Source organism: Anabrus simplex, chromosome X (genome assembly GCF_040414725.1).
Source record: "Anabrus simplex isolate iqAnaSimp1 chromosome X, ASM4041472v1, whole genome shotgun sequence".
Taxonomy (NCBI): domain Eukaryota; kingdom Metazoa; phylum Arthropoda; class Insecta; order Orthoptera; family Tettigoniidae; genus Anabrus; species Anabrus simplex.
The window spans coordinates 221,479,020-221,501,125 of NC_090279.1; the positions used below are offsets into that span (position 1 = coordinate 221,479,020).

The 22,106-nt window shown below is 38.8% G+C and overlaps 1 protein-coding gene across 2 annotated transcripts in view; it reads left to right on the plus strand.

Moving 5' to 3' along the window:
* wkd (whacked) overlaps positions 1 to 22,106 on the plus strand; it is a 569,688-nt gene that overhangs the window by 109,722 nt on the left and 437,860 nt on the right. For both annotated transcript variants that reach the window (XR_011019063.1, XM_067159072.2), the window contains exons 3-5: positions 4,906 to 5,005; positions 5,396 to 5,610; positions 9,440 to 9,620. Coding sequence is in view for 1 of the 2 variants with exons in the window: in XM_067159072.2 (XP_067015173.1) it covers positions 4,906 to 5,005; positions 5,396 to 5,610; positions 9,440 to 9,620 (496 nt within the window). In the remaining variant the exon portion in view is untranslated. The remainder of the gene's footprint in view (positions 1 to 4,905; positions 5,006 to 5,395; positions 5,611 to 9,439; positions 9,621 to 22,106) is intronic.

The window sequence follows — 22,106 nt, forward strand, 5'->3', positions numbered from 1 at the left end:
ATAGTCTCAAACAACTTTCACAATTTTCTGAAGCAGTTTTAACAGAAAATATAGCATGAACAGCCACTTCCTAAAATATTACCCCCCTCCCCAACCTTATTAAGCTTACTATAAACATCGTTCTAGCCCACCAAAGTTATCCCCCTGTGGGTGGGGACAGTAGAATAACACTCACAGTATCTCCTGCGTGTTGTGAAACGGGCCCCAGGGGCTCCGAACTTTGGAGTGTGGTTTGGCAGCCACGGGGCCCTTAGCGGAGTCCTGGCATTGCTTCCACTTGTGCCAGGTTCCTCACTTTTGGGTATCACATCCGACCTCCCTTGATCAACTCTTGTTCTTTTCCTACCCCAATGGTATTACGTTTTCGAGGCCTAGGGAGTTTTTCATTTTCACGCCCTTCCTGACCCTTGTCTTTCTTTGGCTGATATCTTAATTTTTCGAAGTGTCGGATCCTTTCCATTTTTTCTCTCTGATTAATGTTATATAGAGGATGGTTGCCCAGTTGGACTTCCTCTGAAAACAGTAATCACCAGCACCACTACCAAAGTTAACCCTGGCATTGTCTCCATCAAATGCAGTACACTTTTTAGACATGATTTTTTTTTTCTCAAACACTTGCTATATGTAACTAGCATTGGTGTCCAGGTTTTGTAAATTTAGTTTATAACTGAACCAGTAAAAGGAAAAGTTTGATATTTCCATGCTTGCTTGCTTCAAAAAATTAACTGTTTCCAATTGTGCTTTTAACTGTTCCAGGCTGTCGAGAGGTAGAACATTCTTGACTAACGCTACCCATTTTGTTTTTCACAAGAAAAGTTTTCTGCAATTTTGGAAACACTGAAGGTTTTTCCAACCAGTTTGTTACATAATAGTAGTTTCTCATCCCACTAACTAACTACATTTTTATGGTTTTTGGAGACTCCAAGGTTCCAGAATTTTGTCCGACGTGAGTTCTTTTATGTGCCAGTAAATCTACTGACAGTGGAAACCTGTCAGAAGGCCAGCACTCTACCGTCTGAGCTACTCAGCCCGTTTGCTGATACAAAGTCTGATTATGTTTTATATGCATATGCTGCCTCTGCTACGGCTATCTTCAGGTCACTTGCTTTGTGGTGTGTTTTTGGCTGCCCACATGTTCCAAAATATCTGATCTCCCTCCAGGTTATAAGGAGAAGAACCATCTGGAAGCAGATAGATAGATAGATATGAATAAATTACTTTGTGCAGACTGGGAAAAGCATGTGTTTAAAATATCTAAATCAAAATTTTACTTGCACAACACACATTCTGTTTCAGAGTTCTTCCTTCTCTGACAAATCAAATCAAAATCTCTTTATTTGCAAATGAGGTGTCTACCTCGGTGGCAAATGGTACACTAAAATACATTATTGTCAAGCACTAAATATTAAATTAACAAGAGAAGAAAATTTTCCTATAATACAATATTACATAATTTACGCTAACAATTTTTTCTATTAAACACACAGCTCATCCTTAATAAATTTATATTGTTTACAAAATTCTACTTATAATATCTCCTGTACTGCTTACAAATATAGTCAACTGATATACAGTATGTGGAATTACTTCAAATGATACTATACAACTGGTATAAGATTAAACTTTACATTGCATTTATTTACTTTTTTTTTTTTTTTTACCCATTCTGGAACCTAAGTAGCATAACGACCTGCTGCGTCTTAACCAGAGCCCCTTTTGCCACCACTTTTCAGAGTTCCTGAAGGGCCTTCACAGCTACCGTAGCGGTCCCAGAGCCCTCGAAGTCCCCACTGTACTTCACCCCTACAGGCAGTCCCCTACTTTGGCTGTCCAAATTCCTTAGACCTGGGGATGGAATTAATTTATTCACACACGTTTTTTTATTTACAGTAACCTGCACTGGTCGAATGCCCTCTAACACTTCATTTATTTTCTCTGTTGCTGTTTATTCTCTTCTTGTATATCTGTACAGATTTTGGAAAAGGATCAAACACTACCCCTGGTGTCCAACTCGTTGGCTGAACGGTCAGCGTACTGGACTTCGGTTCAGAGGGTCCCGGGTCGGGGATTTTAGCCTTAATTGGTTAATTCCTACGGCACGGGGTCTGGATGTATGTGTTGTCTTCTTCATTTCATCCTCGACGCGCAGGTCGCCCACGGGAGTCAAATAGAAAGACCTGAACCCGGCGAGCCGAACCCGTCCTGGGATATCCCGGCACTAAAAGCCATACGACAGTTTTTTAAACTACCCCTGGTAAACTGTTCCACTCCTTCACACCCTTCCCAATGAATGAAAATTTACCCCAATCGCTTCTGCTAAAATTCCTTCTAATTTTATATTTGTGGTCTGTCCTGCCGATATAATTATTTTCCAACTGAAGCCCCTCACGGATATCTCCCCATGCTTCTTCTCCTGTATAGGCTCTATATAATCCTATAAGTCTAGTTTTCTCCCTTCTCTTACTTAAAGTTTCCCACCCTAGTTCCTTTAACATTTCTGATACACTACTCTTTCTCCTGAAATCCCCTGTTACAGATCTTGCTGTTTTCCTCTGCACACTATCTATTTCTTTTATTAGGTATTCTTGGTGAGGACCCCAAACACTGTTTGCATATTCCAATAATGGACGAACCATACTCAAGTAACTTTTTTCTTTTAATTCTTTGTTGCATCCTTTAAGTAGCCTCATTATGACATGTAATGATCTGTATGCTTTCCCAACAATGTCATCAACATGACCCTTCCAGTGCAAATTGCTTTCAAATCTCACACCTAAGTATTTGCACTTGCCATCTTTTGGGATAACTACCTCATCCAAAGTATATTCAAATTCAGTTTTAAAGCTCCTGTTTGTAAATGTTGTAACAGTTGATTTGCCTCCATTAACCTTCATATTATTTTCTTCAAACCATTGTTGGATACTCTTAAGGTTCCTTTGTAATTCTGAACAATCCTCAATGGTATTTATTTCCCTATAAACAATTATGTCATCTGCATACAATCTTATTTTTGATGTTATATTGTTCCCTAAATCATTTGCATATATTAAGAAAAGTAACGGACCGATTATACTACCCTGTGCAATTCCCTTCCAAACTTTCTCTTCCTGAGATACATTATTTCCTACTTTGACTTTTTGAACCCTTGAATTTAGAAATGTTTTTATCCAATGTGTAACCCTTACGACCAATCCTATTCCCTCCAATTTCTTTAATAATATTCCATGTTCCACTCTATCAAAGGCTTTGGAAAGATCTATGGCTATGCAATCTAACTGACCTCCTGAATCCAACTGATCTGATATGTCCTGCTGAAATCCCACCAGTTGTGCCTCACAAGAAAATTTCTTTCTAAATCCATACTGGCTCCTCATGAACCAGTTTTTATCATCACATATCCCTTTGATGTACTTTGCTATTAAACTCTGCAGTATTTTACAAACTATACTGGTCAGGCTGATTGGTCTGTTGTTCTCTGGTTTCTTTTTATCAACCTTTCCTTTTCTTAACAGGTACAAATTTCTTCTCTCCTTCCCAAATGATTCCTTTAAATTTAGCCCAAAATGTATCCACATTACTCCCTTCACTTATCCAACAACTGAATTGTGATTTAAGGTAAGTTTTGTAACTCTCTTTAATACAGGTATTATTGATTGTTTATTGATCATAAACTCAAAACTCAATTTGTCTCTCGCCAGCAATCTGATAATTAGTGCCCAGTGTCATTTTGTGTCGGCTGAATGACTGCTTTCTAAATATTTGACCAGGGGGCAAAAAAGGACGTTGAAAACCAGGTAGTACATGGTCAAACTGGGGGATCTACACTCACTCAGTATTAGCTGCCATCCTTAGAGCCCTTTGTTCAGTTCCTGGTTCTGAGCATGGCAGGAGCTCATCTTCGCATTTGATCTAGACTTGAAGTTCGTGTTGTACCATGAATGCACCTTATATTAGCGATGTGGGGATCTTTTGTTTCAATAAATTTGATCAGCTGAAGATGTTCATAAGTATTTTCTCTACGTTAATCATTCTCTGAGAAGGATGTTGATAGGAGTTTCAAAAGATATTCTGAACCAGTGGAATAATCAAGGCCAAACCAAGTAACAGGAAAAAGATCAGTGTAACTGTACCATCCCTTCATTGTGGTCCCACATGTCTTCTCAATATTTTAGGAGTAGTTTTGTAACTTTAAGAATAATAAAAATAACTTACATTTCTAGCTAAAATCATTTAAGACAAAACATTTGAGAAAAAATTCTAAAATCATATTGTGTCTTAATAAAAAGGATGATGGCATTGAAAAGATTGGAATTACTTCGTTACTTTGTTGCACACCTCTGCGGAGGTTCGGACCTGCCTTTGGGCAGAATACACCCTTAGCTTACCTTAACTTTGTTGCTTAAAAAAAAACAAGGCTAATAACAACTACTAATACATACTGATCCGAGGAGATTCCGCCAGTCATACTAATAGGGCCTATTACTTCTAATAGTGAGAACAAACGTTATTGGAAATTTAAAGCCGGGTTGGACTATCCAACTGAATGATGGTAGTCCTGGCTCATTCCAAGATGTAGTGCCCTCTGTAATAAATTTTTTAACATATTTTTTGTTATCTTTCTGAACTACTGTATTCCATTGAGCATCTTATAATAAATTGGCAACTCTATCTGACTGCCTGTGTTGCAAATTGTTTGTCATTTCTGTCAAAAGTTATGGGCATTGCGATTTCTAGATTAAGTGGCTTATTGGGCAAGGTTTCAATTGACCCCAGTGGCGACCAATAACTTGTATTAGCTTCACCATTTTTTCTTGGACTATTTCCAAGTCTCGTGTTGCCTTCTTACCCTTGTGATTTATTGTGGTATACGAGAGTTATTCTGATGTGCATTTGTATTTGTTGCAGAAAACAGACTGTTCCAGCCAGCGTGGTGCTCCGCCGAGAACAGAAATGGCTGCACATGCTCAACAGCTGGGAGAAATATATGACCAAGAACTACAAGAAGGTGATTCTGCCTGGCAGTTGGTGCTAATAAATGATTCATTTGTAGATTACCCTAAATTGTATTGATGCATTAAAACCTCAATATTTTTATATATTGCTGCTGTTTTCCAAGATGTCAATTTATTAAGTATTATCATCAGCTAACCATTCTGATTTGCACAGCAATAATATATAACTGTACCCTTGATTTTTACAACAAAATAATTATTATTATTACCATTAAATTTACGATTAATTGAGCATTCATTTAGGTTTCGTTGTTGCTCTTCACTGAGCTCTGTTACCAACTTGTTGTGCATACAGTTGTTACAAATGTCCGATATGGAGAAAAGTAGAGAGCAATACAAAGAGTAAACAAGGGCAAGAATCATTTCAGTGGTGCATGTCGCAGGTGAGAGAGAGGTGTCGGAAAGGCATCCCACCTTCAATACGACCGCGAGCCTGGCTCTATTTGTGTGGCGGTAAGTTGGTGCTGGAGCAGCGTCGCAACATGTTCTCGCAGCTGGTGGCGCAGGAAGGAGATCCTCGGTGGGTGGACGACATCCGCAAAGATCTGCACCGCCAGTTCCCCTACCACGAGATGTTCGCCAAGCAGGAGGGTCACGGGTGAGTCGCTCTAGCAGAACTACTCCTTCAATGCAACTCCCCTAAACTTCAGTTATCTGTGGCACCACATTTCATTATGTCTCTTACAAGTATGGTGTGAAGTTATAATATAGACATGTGATATAATTCTTCCTTGAGCTTTCACAAGTGCTGACTTCATACCAAGTATATCAGCCAAAGAGCTGTTAATTGGACAACCAGACATAGTGCTCTACCATTGAGCCACTATGCTTCTGTTGGCTTACAGGTCTGGCACTAGTGTCGTCCGCTCAGAGTTGGAGAGTTACGTATTCGAGCTCTCTGTGCCCATGTTCCTACCAAGACTTAGGAAGCGGAAAATCCCTTTGAAGTGTCATTCTGTGAGGAAAGTTTTAAAAAAACTTTTTTTCCTCTTCATGTTGCACCAACACAGTCCGTAAGTTATGAATTTCATTATGGTCTGTACTGACAACTGATCACTATCAAAGGGCAGAGAAGGCTCCACCTATTCAATACCATTAGTTTTTTTCTTTTCCGCTTACTAGGTCATGGTGGGAACAAGGCCACCAGAGAGCTGGAATGCATAATTTTCCAACTGAATGGACGACACTAGTGCCACAACTTCAGCCAACAGCAGCACAGTGGTTCAATATTCTTGGATAGGTCGGCCTTTCTCTACGCACCGGCCCAGATTGGCGTTATGGCCACGATAGGATAGGACGAAGCGGTAATCGCCCTTCAGGTTTAATGTTCCCATGTGCTTGCTGAGAAATCGCACGAGGAAGCCATTACTGTGCACCGCTCTGCACGTTGAATCGGGATATGAGAGAAAATCTAACACTGCTCATTGTCCCTCAAAATTGAGGTGTCAGTACATTTACCTTTGTAAGTGTTACGAACTTGGGATATCGGAATGTAGAGGGCAAAGTAGCCTTAATTTCATCCCAATTAGTGCCAGACCTTTTATCATTGTTGCGTAGCGTAAGTATTTATTACCCGTGCAGTATGGGGAAACAACGCCAGAAGCATAGTCAACTCTGATACAGAATTATCTAAATATTTGTCTCTCACTTCCTCTGACCCCCCCTGGAGAACCTCGAAAGTGATGAATAATTGGTTGGTTATCACTATACAGCTTCAGTCAGTCGTATCAGATGAAGTGTCACTTTCACTCAAAATAAATTTTGCAGTATTTTCATAATCGCCACCACGGTCTGATCAAGAGCATAGCCATGGCTAGGAGACTGACTGACACCTGATGAAATTTTTGTGCTTTCAGAGGCTATAAGTACAAGCTGTAAACAAGCCACATTCCTGTTCTCTCGATAGAATTTTTATTTTGTATATATTGCCATATGTTTTAGTTGCATTCTTGAATCATGGCTTAGAGTTATCAATAAATCACTACTGATCTGCATTTAGGGCAGTAGCCCAGGTGGCAGATTCCCTATCTGTTGTTTTCCTAGCCTTTTCTTAAATGATCGCAAAGAAATTGAAAATTCATTGAACATCTCCCTTGGTAAGTTATTCCAATCCCTAACTCCCCTTCCTATAAACAGATATTTGCCCCAATTTGTCCTTTTGATTTCCAGCTTTATCTTCATGTTGTGACCTTTCCTGCTTTTAAAGACATCACTCAAACATATTCGTCTACTAATGTCATTCCACGCCATCTATCTCTCCACTCACAACTCGGAACATACCACTTAAAAACAAAGTATGTTACAAGTGTTATTTTTAATATCCACCTATTCAATACAAAGAGATCTAATAAATTAAGAATTAAATCTTATCATAAAAAGGTACAAGGGACATGTTTCGCCCATTTCAAGAGTATCATCAGCCTCAAACTCAAACCTGAAAGGTGAATAATCAGGATCCTGATTGTTCTTACAAATAGTAAAAAGAGGATATCAGTGTAGGTGTTTGACTAACATAAAATTATTAAAATGTCCTTGGTTAAAATTGTAGTATCAAGCTGCATCTCACAAGTTCACAAGATTACACTTTCCGGAGCGCTGACTCAATGAGCCTAAAACCTGTTGAGGGTAGAGCAATAAACAGCTCAGTCTTTATAATGAAATAGAAATTTGTTTCCTTGAATACTCCTATTGGAGGATAAGAAAAAGTAAAGCTGATAGACTGTTAAAGATGTTAATTTCGTATGTTAAGATAAGACAACAGTCTTCTTAAGTAGGACAAAAAGACATATCTGTGTCGGTGCGACGTAGGACAAATGGGAGCAAATATTCGTTTATAGGAATGGGGGTTAGGAATTGGAATAACTTACCCAGGGAGATGTTCAATGAATTTCCAATTTCTTTGAAATCATGTAAGAAAAGGCTAGGAAAACGACAGGGAATCTGCCACCTGGGTGACTGCCTTAAATGCAGATCAGTAGTGATTGATTGATTGATTGATTGATTGATTGAACCTAATTTGAATCGCTTGAAATTGGTATTACTTCACTCTGTGTTTGGAAGTTAGTGATTGGGGTGCAACTCCACAAAGTATAATCAGTGACAAAATGTAGGCTAATTTCAAACTCTTACTTCACTTGCTTGCTTCTTCAAAGACCGAAATCCGACAGAACTTTTAACTTCTTGTGGCTTACAGTAATTTTACTGTTGTTGTTTTCATATTCATTCGTATGTGATAATGCAGGTCTTTTATATTTCCGTAACGCAGGAAACAATAATAACGTTCGTATTTCAATAATGTAGGCGTAAGGTGAATGTCTATTACCTCTTTCTTCGTGCAGAGAAATTACGAAGAAGAAAAAAGGCAGATGTCCCACATGAGCCTTTTCCCTCCTAAAAGCTTTTTGGACCTCCGTCTTTGTCACACTAAATCCACACAAAATGGTAACAGGGCAGCCGTCTTTATTCCTTAGATGTGTTTGATTATACTGAACACAAAGGTGGCTGTAACTCACAATCACAAAAAAATGGACATACACCCTTTTGCCTCTCAGGTACTCAGTTGGTGATGTGTCTAATGGTATGTCCTTCAAATTTTCCATCTTTCCATTTCTTCTAACAGCTTCCTTTCCTCTTTGAGTTCTCTTAGTACTTTCAGATTTGTTTTTCTTTTATTCCAGCTCGTTATTTTCCTCCATACCCACATCTCAGTTGCTTTAAGACAAGTCTTTACCTGTTTTCACTTCCACATGACAGGGTATTCCAGACAAATGAATTTGCAAAAGATTTTCGGGAATTTATATTTACTAGTTAGAATATTTTTCTTTGCCATAAATGCATGTTTTGCCATGGCTATTCTACTCTTCACATCCTGCAGGCATCTGTTGTCTTCTGTTATCATACTTCCAGCATATCGTAACAGAACTGTTTAACGTAATTTTAATTCCATCAGTCTTTATGTTCGGTATTGTTCTTTCGTACAGTTATTACTTTACTTTTCTTCTCATTCGCTTTTAATTCATGTTGTTTGAGGGTTTCAGATAGAACTTGTAACATTTTGTTGGCTTCCTTTTCTGAATCTGCTACCATTACAATATCATCAGCAAATCTGATGCAATGTATCCCTTCATCATTATTTTCTTCTTGTTTTTCCTTCATGGTTTCTACTGCTTCCTCGATGAACAAATTAAACTAGTACAGGGAAATGGGACAACCTTTTGTTACTCCTTAAGTCAGGAACATTTAAAGGACTAACACAATGTGGGGAGAAGGAGAAATAAGAGGTAAACACAAAAGACACACACTTGTGAGGTCATCAACAACTTAATGAGTAAAGTAGCTTGTATAATTCTGAATTCACTCTCTTCAAGAATGAGTGAAAATGGGCCACCACTGCAGTTCCCATACTGTACTTGTCTGTGTACTTGCAGACAGCAAGACCTGTTCCAAGTGTTGAAGGCCTACTCCATCCTCAACTCTTCCGTCGGCTATTGTCAAGCGCAGGCTCCGATTGCAGCCTTCCTCCTCATGCACATGCCAGCGGAGCAGGCTTTCTGGTGTCTCGTGTCCATCTGCGACAAGTACCTCGCGGGCTACTACAGCCAGGGCATGGTAAGCTTGCATGCTTTGTAAATTATATACTGTACAGGCTGTTTTTCTTGACTGTGACGAGAATGAAGAATAAAACAAACTTCGTTCAGCTTATCTCAGGAATTTGTGGAGTAGCTGTAATCAGCGCGAGTATTAACCACGAATTGAACCTCAGCCACTATGCTAATTACACCTCCCTGATTGTCAAAATAGGGTTTCTAATTTTAAAGTTAACTTTTTTCTGCAAACTGTAACATAAAAATGCTTATCGAGAACTGCCTTTTACAGATACAGTACAAGTCCACTATAACGAGAACCCCGTTATAACAATTATTTTTTGTCTGTCCCTTCGAAATTCCTATATTAAACTGTGTGTTATCCTTTGGTTACAGAGAGAGCCCTATCACTGATGCATCCATTATTACAAGTGATTATGCGCGCACGGTTTTTTCCTTTGCTGATATTTATGCACCCAGTCATTATACTGCATGCGATCGCTCATCTTGGGTATCGTTTTCTCACTGTGCCCACTAGCGAAGGCAATGTCGGAGTCGATCAGTAATATCCGTTGACTGCTCTTCCGCAAAGGAAATGAAAATTAAAGAGGAGAACATGTTTTCGTAATAAATGTGTAAATAACGTGTCCGATAACTGTTGTTAACTCGTTAAATATGAAGGCTGAATAAACGATCGCTTAATTTTAATGATAAATACCACAGTTAAGTAAGGATGGGATAGGCCTATACTTCAGAGTAGGCAAAGTGCGTCATTAATTACGAGGTTAGTTTATATTTTCTCGTGTCCGTTAAATTAGGGAAATTTATAGCGAGAAGGTTATAATTTCTCTACTGGTGCTTGAAGTATGTTTTCATCATACGTATAGTACAGTTAAGTTAGGGTAGTATGCGATCGATCATCTTTGGTACGGTATAGTTTTCGCGCTCTGTGCATTTGCGTGCTCTCGTCAACATTCGAAGGTGATGTTGGAGTCGATTAGAATACCCGTCGACTGCTGTTCTCTAAAGAAAATTCGAAATGAAAGAGGATAACATATTTTCGTAATAAATGTGTAAATAACATGGCCAATAGTTGTTGTTAACTCGCTAAAAATATAGGCTGAAGTAAACGATCTCTTAATTTTAATGTTATACCATATACTGAAATTAAGTAAGAATGTGATACACCTGAAGATTCACTGATTTCAGAGGATAGTTTATATTTTCTCGCATCTAGTTAAATTTCGGAAAGCTATTCCCATGTCAGTTTTTAGCGAGAAGGTTATCATTTCTCTACATGCGTTTCAAATAGGTTTTCATGATACATATACGGTTAGGTTAGGTGATGCCGTTTGAAGAAGAAAACTGAAATGTTTGCCACAGAAGCCTATGGAATGATACTGTATTTCTCCGAATCCAAGGCGACTTTGTTTTTCCCTCAGAATTTCGTGTGAAAAATCAAGGGTCGTTTTGCATTCGCGGCCTGGTAATAATGAACACCACTGGAAAATACCGCAATAACCACGCTGTTTCTTTTCACCTCCCACCCCCCAGTGCACACACAAAACTAGTTGACAATAAACTACCGCCTCTTTATCATACATCGCTACCCGCGGCGACCGGTTGTACAGTGCCTATGTGTAATGTCACTGGATCTCGGGAAACAGTGAAGAGAGAATGATGTTCTATTATCCTCTACAAAAACGTTTCTCAAATCTGCAGAATGGCATCAAAACATGCGAGCCTTCGAATTCTTAGAATGGCCACGGCTGCTCAGTAGCAGACTTATAATGCGTCTGCTGTACCTGACACTTGGTAAAATTAAGTTTTATAGACAGCAGGAATATTTTTGTGATGGATCGTCGTATTGTAAAGATACGTGGAACAAGTAAAATTTTCAGTGGGTTTTCGTCGATGTTATGATGCCAATTTTAAGTTAATGGTTATTAAACCCGCTGAAATAAAGCATAATTGTACAGCCGCAAAATAATACCGCATAACTGAAGCCAATGTTCGGCATCTACAAATTGTCTAAAAATGCGTACTGTATGAGAAAGACATTCATATGATTTTACAAAGCATTTTTTAAGCCTGATTAACATTTTTTGAAGGAAAAAGTGGGGGTCGTCTTGGATTTGGAGAAATACGGTAATATAATTTTTTCAGAATGAAATTAAACACACGCTTTCACGTAGTATCGGATTTCGAAACACAACAAACAAGTAAGCCGTAGTGTGATATTATCCGCAAAAATGCAAGTTTTGAACAAACTGATTGCATACTGATTTTAATGTGTATGGGGGTTTTCCCGACTTTTACAAAAAATCGGATATAACAACAGTCCGCTATAGCGAGTGAATTTTGCGACGTTATGAATTCTCGCTATAACAGACTTCAACTGTATAGAGTCGTATTCTGTCGCAGACTTGCTCAGCAGTTCTTCCACACATACTTGGGGTTTGTCATTGAAGGTTTAAGCAGCGTAAGTCAAGAAAGCAGTCGGGTGGCCATTTTTTTGTATGCTTACACCTTCCTTGATAAATGTTCTCTACATCGGTGAAAACCACATCCAAATCCATTGGGTGGTTCTCGAGATTAGCCCCACAAACACACAGACATGTACCGGTGACTACATTTTAATATGTATACAGAGTTTACAGTCATGGTTATGTCAAGCGGAACGGTGTAAAATGTTTACAAGAGGATGTTCAGTGGCCTGCCGTTGTAAATTACTTGATCCCTTCAGTGAAGCAATCCATTCCTGTAGTGTGATACCGACATTTTGGATGCAAGGTGCCAACTTAACTGCAAACAGTAACATGACCATGGATGACTGTGCGGGAGTGGCCATTACTTGGCATCAAATAAGTCGTATGAAGGTATCTCTGCTGAAATAAAGGAATGAAATTTTATATAAATTTATTTATATTTTCAATTAAATTAAATAGTTATTTCATTTTGTAAGTAATTATCACTGTCATATTGTTAAACAGGTTTTTTTTCTTTCCTATTTTAAAATTATAATTTTAATCACCATTAAATATTCACTGGGCTCATGAGAATGCAGGATTCAAGGTTTCTGAAGCAAATGGTGCAGTATAATCTTGACTTAAAAGATATGATGACAGGCTGCAGATGGATCAGGGAAATAAGAGAGGATCTGAAGGAAATTGGCCTTACACCAGAAAACAGCACAGATAAGATAAAATTCCAGGACACAAACATATCTGCTTCACACCCACTAGAAAGAAACTCTCGATATGAATATTTTCAATACCAGAAAAGGCAGAACGTGAGAACATATTTAAAAATACTGTGTGGACTGCTGGGCCTGAAGAGACTAAAGCGATCCTATACAGTCAAAAATTGGAAGAAGTTACTTAGTACCAGTTTCTTGCCATTTCCAAATGCACACTATCTTATTAAAGTAAAACCTCATTAATTCGAAGTGGTTGGGATGCAAAAATCGGACTTCAAATTATGTGATTTTGAATTAACCGCCAACTTGTAATTCAGAAATGCCAACCCTTGCCGCATCACAAAATATTCTAAGCCCGTTACTTCATGCAATTAACCTTGATTCACAGATTAAACTGTTCAAATGTCATGGAGAAAAAAAAAAAAAAAACCAAACCTATTTCCAAAAATGTATCCAACAAGTTGCATTTACATTATTCAAATAATGTACTTCATAACTCACTGGCAAACATAACCTCACGCAATGAAAGGGGGAAAAAAAATTCAGAGGCGAGGAGAAATCAATGTTGGCTCCCCTTTGCAAGTGCTTTATTCATTGGGTCACTGTATTGTTTGCATTTTTAGATGCCTTGTACTTGCATGCAAAGTGCCAGACGCCCTTAAAACATTATGGCTTATCGAACTTTCCTATGCCAAGGGGAGGAATCTGTCGCTTCCATCTGCATTGCAACACAGTACAGTACCAATATAAGTGGACTGTTATTGGACATTATAAATTTTCCAGCTAAGTCATTCCTGGTTGCCAGCGTTTCGCTTGAGTGTGCTAAGTTGGGCTCATCAGTTGGTTTTTAGCACACCCACCAAGACGCATGGCTAGTGCATACCGTGGAGGCCACCGGCAGTGCCAATGCACTACGAGAGACTTTGTCTCATTACCAAAAATTGATGCCTGCCTGGCCATCAATACAGTGATGCCCACCCTTGTACAGTTTCCCGGCCTAGCACTTCTCTCCTTTAAAATCATAAGCCCGTTTGGAAATGCAGTTTCATCAGCATTAACAATATTGTTCAGTGCGTACGAATTGATTAGGTTGTATGAGCCTGACTTCGCCAAATGTTGGCATCGCCATTGCTTTTTCCGCACACTGCGTGCTGTTTTTACAAGTTGCTTTATTGTCGCATTGACACAGGTAGGTCTTACGGCGGCGATGGGATAGGAGAGGGCTAGCAGTGTGAAGGGAGCGGCTGTTGCCTTAATTAAGGTACAGCTCTTGCCTCTTGTGAAAATGGGAAACAACGGAAAACCATCTTCAGGGCTGCCGGCACTGCCTGCTACGTGATATTATGTTGTTCCTTAAAGCGCTGAATACAAAAGAATTATGATTTCACTCGAACTTAGTAACTATGAAGCACACTGTAAACACACCGGAGTGAGTGAAAGTGTGGAAAGCTACCCCGGTATGTTCCGGAAAATGTGTTATATCGTGACGTGGAGAAATTTTGAGTTTAAACGTATCCGTAAAATACTATTTTTTTAATAATGTAAAGGCAGTTTTGAATTAAAAGTCTAAATTTCGGTAATGGGACCGGCTTCGATTGATGAATTATCCGTATTTCAAATTAAACAATTTAAATAACATGCGAAACTGTACCTTATGTTTCTGGGAATGAGAGCTTCTTCGAATTGGGCAGGATTTTGAATTAACCGATTTTGAATTATCGAAGTTCTACTGTAGTATCCTAGTATTCTTCTTCTTCCTCTTCTTCTGTCGCCCTTATTCAGGGAGCCGACCTCCATCCACTTCTCTCACCTCACAATAGATGCGCGTTGCTTCTGGGGTACTCCTTAGGTCTTAGTTCTGTTTATTTAATAATTAAAATAATAATTATAATAATAATTACTCTAATATCCTATGTTGCTAAGATAATGGAAAGGATACTGGAAAGTAGAATAAGGTTGAGGGTTGAGAAGCAGATACAGGAAAATCAGTTTGGTTTCAGAAGTGGAAGGTCAACAATAGAGCCCATTTTCATTATGAGACAACTAATGGAAAAGCATTGGGAGTACGGGAATGATATGGTGATGACATTCATTGATATTGAAAAGGCATGTGACAGTGTACCTAGGACGAAAGTTTGGGACAGTCTGGTGCAAAAAGGAATTGGACAGGGATTAATAAAAATGATCATGGCATTGTATAAGGAATGTTGTAGTTGTGTGCAAACACAAGTTGGCAGGACAAGTTGGTTCAAAATAACTAGTGGGCTGAGACAGGGAAGTGTTCTATCACCAATCCTGTTTACAATAGTAATGGATGACATCATGAGAATGGCAAAAGCAGCATATGGAGGAAGAGAAATGAACATGATGTTATTTGCAGATGATATTGTGATTTGGGGAGAAGACGACAGGAAGGTTCAAGAACAGTTGAATGTGGTGAATGGGAAGATTGAAGAATGTGGATTGAAAATAAGTGTAGAAAAGAGTAAAACTCTTGTTATGACTAGAGGTGAGAAAGAAGGGAAAGGTCAGATTAGACTTGCAGACAAGTCCCTGGAAGTAGTGGAAACGTTTAAATACCTGGGGAGTGAATTAATGGAGAATGCTCGACTGGATGCTGAGATTAGTAAAAGGATTCAAGCTGGAAGTTGTTTCTATCATAGTGTAAGAAATATGTTATGGGACAAAGATGTGCCAATGGAAGCAAAGGATACTATGTACAAGATGTACCCATAACAACTTACGGAGCAGAAACATGGACAATGACAAAGAAGGATGAGAGTCGAATACAGGCAGCCGAAATGAAATTCTTGAGTAGTGTGATACAGAAGAGTAGAAGAGACAAACTAAGGAATGAGAAAATCCGGGAAGAAATTGGAGTGGAAAAAATGAATGATAGAATAGAGAAGAGCCGACTAAGATGGTTTGGGCACATAAAGCGAATGAGCGACGAAAGAATGCCAAAAAAGGTGATGGAAATACAAATCCAAGGAAGGAGAGGCCGTGGACGACCACGATCGAGATGGAAGGATACCATCTAACGCAGCATTATAGAAAGAAACCTGGACTGGGACACAGTGTTGGAAGAGGAGTGGTGGAAAGACCGAAGAAAGTGGAGAGGAACCATATTTGCCCCTACCCGGCTACAGCTGGATAAAGGGAAATGATGATGATGATGATGATGATGAATAATAATAATTAAAATAATTAAATAAAATTATGTCGAGTCCAGTCCTCGAAGTTTACACTGAGTCGTAATACTCGCATTTAGTCCAGTATTTGCATTGAAAAAGAACTTGAAGTACGTTTATTTAGGTAAAAACCGGCACACATTAAAAACACGTTTGTACTCATTCACTGTCAACTAAGTGTAGAAATCTATTTACCAGTTCAAGCCTGTCCTGTGCATGTTGTGTCAAGAATATATGATTTTTACTAAAATATGATTTTATGGAAGGCTTTTGAATAATTCGCATGAGGATCTGTAATCCATAATAAACATATATCTAGTCACAATCCACGTTTTTCCAGTCATGAACTCTGGACCATGGAGTCAGGTCATCTTTCCTTTAATTCAAGAAGTTATTGGCATAGCGACTTGTATTGTCTGCAATTGTAACCAATATCTCATTATCAAAAACAAGTTCACATGATTCTGAAACACACTGTACGTTGTTTACAACTCCACATTTCCCAGTAAATGCAGTATTTTGTGGGGTGTATGATTCATCCGCTTTATTCCATTTCTAGTCTTCTTGTGTACGTTGATGCTTCACTGGCATCACCATCACTATTGTTCTCACCCTTTACACTTTCATAGTTATTTTCATGACTACTTTCTGGCAAAAAATCTTCATCGCTTTCATCACTATCAAGTTTATTACCACTATCAAATATTGTAATGTCACCATCACCCAGTTCATGCAAGTTTTCTACAATTTGTTCAGACATGTGATTATTAAAGAATGTACTTGGACCTGCCAATCTTTAACTTGAAACAACGGCAGTCATTTATGCGAAACCAAGACGTATTTCATCGCATAGTTACAGTTCTAGGCCGAAAAAAACACAGGAGGGGGAAGAACAGAGTCTCGAAGTTTCATGTGTCATGTAGTACAAATAAATATGACAGTCATGTGCTCCCAGCTTGATAGGTTATTTGGGAAATCCTTCAGCTCTATGTGTAATAGTTCACAATATTCTAGTTGGCTTTATTTGCAATGTGTATTTCTATTGCCTCCTTTATATTCAGTGAGTTCCTATTATTATTTGATTTATAATATTTTTTAAGATCTGTACTGATGTCCTTGAAGTGCGGGGCATTGTCATGTGTGTTCACAGAAGGTCGCGTATCTGTTATGTGTAATTCCTTTTTGTGTTCTTTGTATGTGGTGTGGAAATTACATTATGTTTGGCAGATGTGTGTGGTGGTTTTTTGAGATTCAGACATATCTACAGTTACAAGCTGGAAGGTATGCTATATATCAAACAGAGGCCGAGTGAAAAAGGGGCATGTGTGACTTTGAATAACATATCACCCATATTTAGTACATTTGGATCAACACTATTTTTATGTTGAATGCACACGCTGTAACTTTTTGATGATTACTAATAAATATAATCAATAATATATCATAAATGAAAATATTCAAAAACTTCATAAAATACTTGAAATAAATTAATAAAATATTTAATCGAAGTGTCCGTAGTATGGGCGCCAGAGTTCACCAGAATGGATCCCTCGAATTTTGGATAGAGCATGATAAACTTTATATCCCAGGGCGTGTACATAATGCTGCATACTGGTACATCTGCTGCAGGCCTTACCTAACCTCCTGAAAATGACTAAATAGGTAGGAACTGCACCTAGGTTTATCAGTAACTCCACTGATTCTAAAATAGCTAACTATATTCTTAACAAAATCCGTGCATGAGCACCTCATCAACACACAAAATTATAGATATAATACACACATAAAATATTGCTGGAAGACTCCATATTTACAACAACAACAATGAAAAACAGTGGGAAAACGAAAGCGAGAACTAAACTACCATTTGTAGATAGTCCGATGAACAATGTACATACATGTAGATAAATACCCTTCACTGTCTCTGTATCAATTCGACTTGCTGATTCTCATAATCGGCAGTTATCACATCACACAGATACTGTACCTCGTAATACTGTGTTCACAGACTAACACTTGTAAAGACATATACAACTGAGCAACACACACTTATCGATCCTGAACATAAATTATGGAAAGTCTGAGATAGCTTTCACCAAGATATAATGCTAGACCTCCACAAGTACTACAATACTTAATGCGTACGCTCTCCACAATATGTTGATCAGCCACTTTCCACGAACATAACAAGATTACACTCTACGAACGTTTGAAGTCCAGTCCATTGCAGCCGTGTCACTCGAATACCGTATATCCAGCACTACTTTCTTCTCGTTCCTTTACAATGTCACTGGTTGCTGCCGTATGATCAACCTTTATAGACATCAACATCCCCCTCCTCTCAGATGGTGCTTGCCAGCCAATCATGAGTGAACCTCTTGTCAAGACCTTGCTCCCAAGAGATAAACAAACTCTGGGGTTTATTACATGAGTCAACGAACTTCCCTAATACAACAACAAGCTCATCTCATCAGGCTGGGATATATACATGACTCACGGAATATCCCGACACAAGTACATCACAACAAACACTGGGGTAGCCACATGACTCATCCATATTACCAGAGTTATTAAAGCAATGTTTTCCCACTCGTGCAAAACAAATTACTCATGCCTACAATTGTGGATATCTTCCAGCTTACCAATATAAATGGCAAAATATACAAATGAAATACTGATAATAATAATAATAATAATAATAATAATAATAATAATAATAATAATAATAATAAATCAAATACTGACAATAATATCTCTAACTTCTACATATAATTCGGGGGTGTGATATATGTACTATCACAACGCTTTTAAAATAATATTAAGAAAAGAACAGATCAGTGAATTAAGAATACACATCTTACATGAATAGCATGGTAGTGCTGGTTTGAACATCACGGGCTGCTGACGACGGTGGCTACCCGTATACAGTAAAACCTTGTTAATTCAAAGTCGTTGGGACTAAAAAATCGGACTTTGAATTACGTGATTTCGAATTAACCGCAAATTCGCATTTCAGAAGTACCAACCCTTGCCACGTTACAAAATATTGTATGGCCCGTTACCGCATGCAGTTAACCTTGATTCACAGTTTATACCTTTCAAATGCCGTGAAAATAGAAATACTTCCAAAATGTATTCATGAAGGTGCATTTACAGTATTCAAATAATGCACTTGAATATCTCACTGGTAAACATAACCTCACGCAATGAAAGAAAGGAAAAAAAGCACGATTCAAAGACGAGGAGAAATCTTTGCTGGCTCCCATGTGCAAGTGCTTTATTAATTGGATTGCAATACTGTATCCATTTTAGATGCCTTGTATTTACTAGAGCTGGGACACATACAACGCAACCGTTTTATCGCAACAGTTTCGAGAACACAACAGTTGTTGAATGAAACTGTTACAAGAAAATAGCAGTTTCCAGTTGCAGTGCCGCTATGCTGTCGCGTAGTTTTACAAGAGGTACGTATACAAAACCGCCCTTCGCAATCGATGCATTTCTTGAAAGTGGGGTTTTCCAGTGTAACTCACAGGTCAGGGAGCTCATTCCGGGCAGCTGTGCTGCTGTTAGCTGATGAGGCTGACGTCACCGAGAGGGAGAATACAGCGCTACGCCAAATTCAATGGCTTGAGTGTTGCAAGGTACAGTTAGCTGAGTATTTTTTGAGTTAATCTTGTTAGTCATTCTGATTACACTCCAACTAATACAAAAACATCAAATCCGTCTCTGTAATGACAAAGCAGTGGTTCAGACCATGGAAAGCTGGCCTTCTGAACCTAACTTGGCAGGTTCGATGCTGGCTCAGTCTGGTGGAATTTGAAGGTGCTCACATACATCAGCCTCGTGTCGGTAGCTTTTCTGGCACGGTAAAGAACTCCTGCGGGACAAATTTGTGGCACCTATGCGTCTCTGAAAATACGTTATCAACATTTTAACACAATTTACAATGAAATGTTTTGCACATTGTTTATACATTTCAGAATGTTATATTTCGAAGAAAAAAGGTGTTATAGATTTTTAAGGTTTCAGGGTGGATAGAAAATTGTGTTCTTGGTCGCACTGTATGGGCGCCCGCAGGATCTTTTCCAGGGGGGGAACGTATTTTCAGAGACGCATAGGTGCCACAAATTTGTCCCGCAGGAGTTCTTTACCGTGCCAGAAAAGCTACCGACACGAGGCTGATGTATGTGAGCACCTTCAAATTCCACCACATTAACAATTTTCTTGAATATAAAAACCAATATAACGTCAGCAACATGAAATTGTTTACAGAAATTTCCGGTTATAACAGATGCTAGATGACTGTTAGTAAGTCCAGTTTATGAAATAATCTGTTATGATATTAAACAATTGAACATTGACCTGTTTAGAATTCCAGGGGGGGGGGGGGGGGGCAAGCCCCGCCTTGCGGGCACCCATGTTGCACTATAATCCAATATGAATGTGAAATACTAAAATTGATTCACTTCTTTTATATCAATTTGTACTGGATAGAATGATATGGATCACCGACTGGCCGGTGTAGGGTAAGTCATGAAACGTTACCGCGTTTGATACACTGCTTCATTTCTATCAATATCGGTAGGAGTACGTTATTTTGCAACCGTTTTATAAAACGGTTGTCTGTGCGCAACTGTTTCGGCTACAACCGTTGTCTAATAGGAACTGGTTTGACCAGCACTAATATTTACACAAAGTACCCGATGCCCTTAAATCAAACTTTCCTATGACTCTATCCCTATGCGATTTCCCGCCATGGCACTTCTCTCGTACTTCAGAAATGTAAACACTTGCCGCGTAACGAAGTATTCTAAGACCCATTAATATATGCAATCACCTTGATTCACAGTTTAAACCTTTCCAATGAATTATTGAGGTTCTACTGTATATAAGAGCAGAATGTCTCATCAAGGCAGTCCAGACAGGCTTGCTCTGTCCAGCGACTCACTAACCCGCAATCCAGGCACGACGACTTGTCAGTTAATAAGATGGTGGACTGAGTTTCACTCCAGGACTTAATCCCTTCAAGGTCTGGCCTCTGAAGTATCATCCACAGGACTAATTTTTCTGTTTGTGCAACATTGGTGATACCGCAACAAGACTAAAATTTGAGGTTCAGCAAAACATTTAGAAAACAAGTGCCTTAACCGTTGGATGTTCAAGTGGATAACATTGTTTCAGTGAAAGAAAGCTTATATGGATTTTAGTATTTAGAGACCGGGCGAGTTAGCCGTGCGGTTAGGGACGCGCAGCTGTGAGCTTGCATCTGGTACATAATGGGTTTGAGCCTCACTGCCGGCAGCCCTTAAGATGGTTTTCTGTGGTTTCCCATTTTCACACCAGGCAAATACTGGGGCTGTACCTTAATTAAGGCCACGGCTGCTTCTTTCCCACGCCTAGGCCTTTCCTATCCCATTGTCGCCATAAGACCTATCTGTGTCGGTGCAGCGTAAAACAAATTGTAAAAAGAAATGTTCAGTTAATTTCTCCATTTGAAGGATTGTGATGTATTTGTACTTTAATTGAAAATCAGTTTATAAACGTGTTGCTTGTTACAACACGTAACATAGAAACAAAATACTTAATGAACAGTATTCCTTAGCTGGGGGGAGTGTTGATTGGTTTTATCTTCACTTACTCATGTTCATCTGCTTTCTTTAGCATGGTAGACATTAACAATTTATCAGACCATTATTGTCACACCCATTCAAACCACAGCTCTGGATAGAGCTGGATGGCTGTTTCATTACTCTGCAGCTCATCGTTCTTATTGCACCTGAGAAAAGTGTTGATGGAATCAGACGTTTCTAATTGGCTACAGCTAGAGGAACACTGTTCTCTCTCTACGACTTGGAAGTGTAGTTACAGCCACTAACCTTCTTTCTAGATTATCACTCTGAAACTTCTCCAACTACCCAGTCACAGGAATGTTTAAGAAATTGAACACTGTCTAGTCCAGCAAAAGGAATTTTGAGATCATTCTTGCAAAACGTTTTTAATAGCACTTTTGACATTTACAATATGCTATTGATAAAGTCTAAACTTGTCATGGCATTACAGTCCAGTCAGCTGGTGGTGTCATGGAGCAAGTAACGCTGTGCCTATCACGATTGTTGTT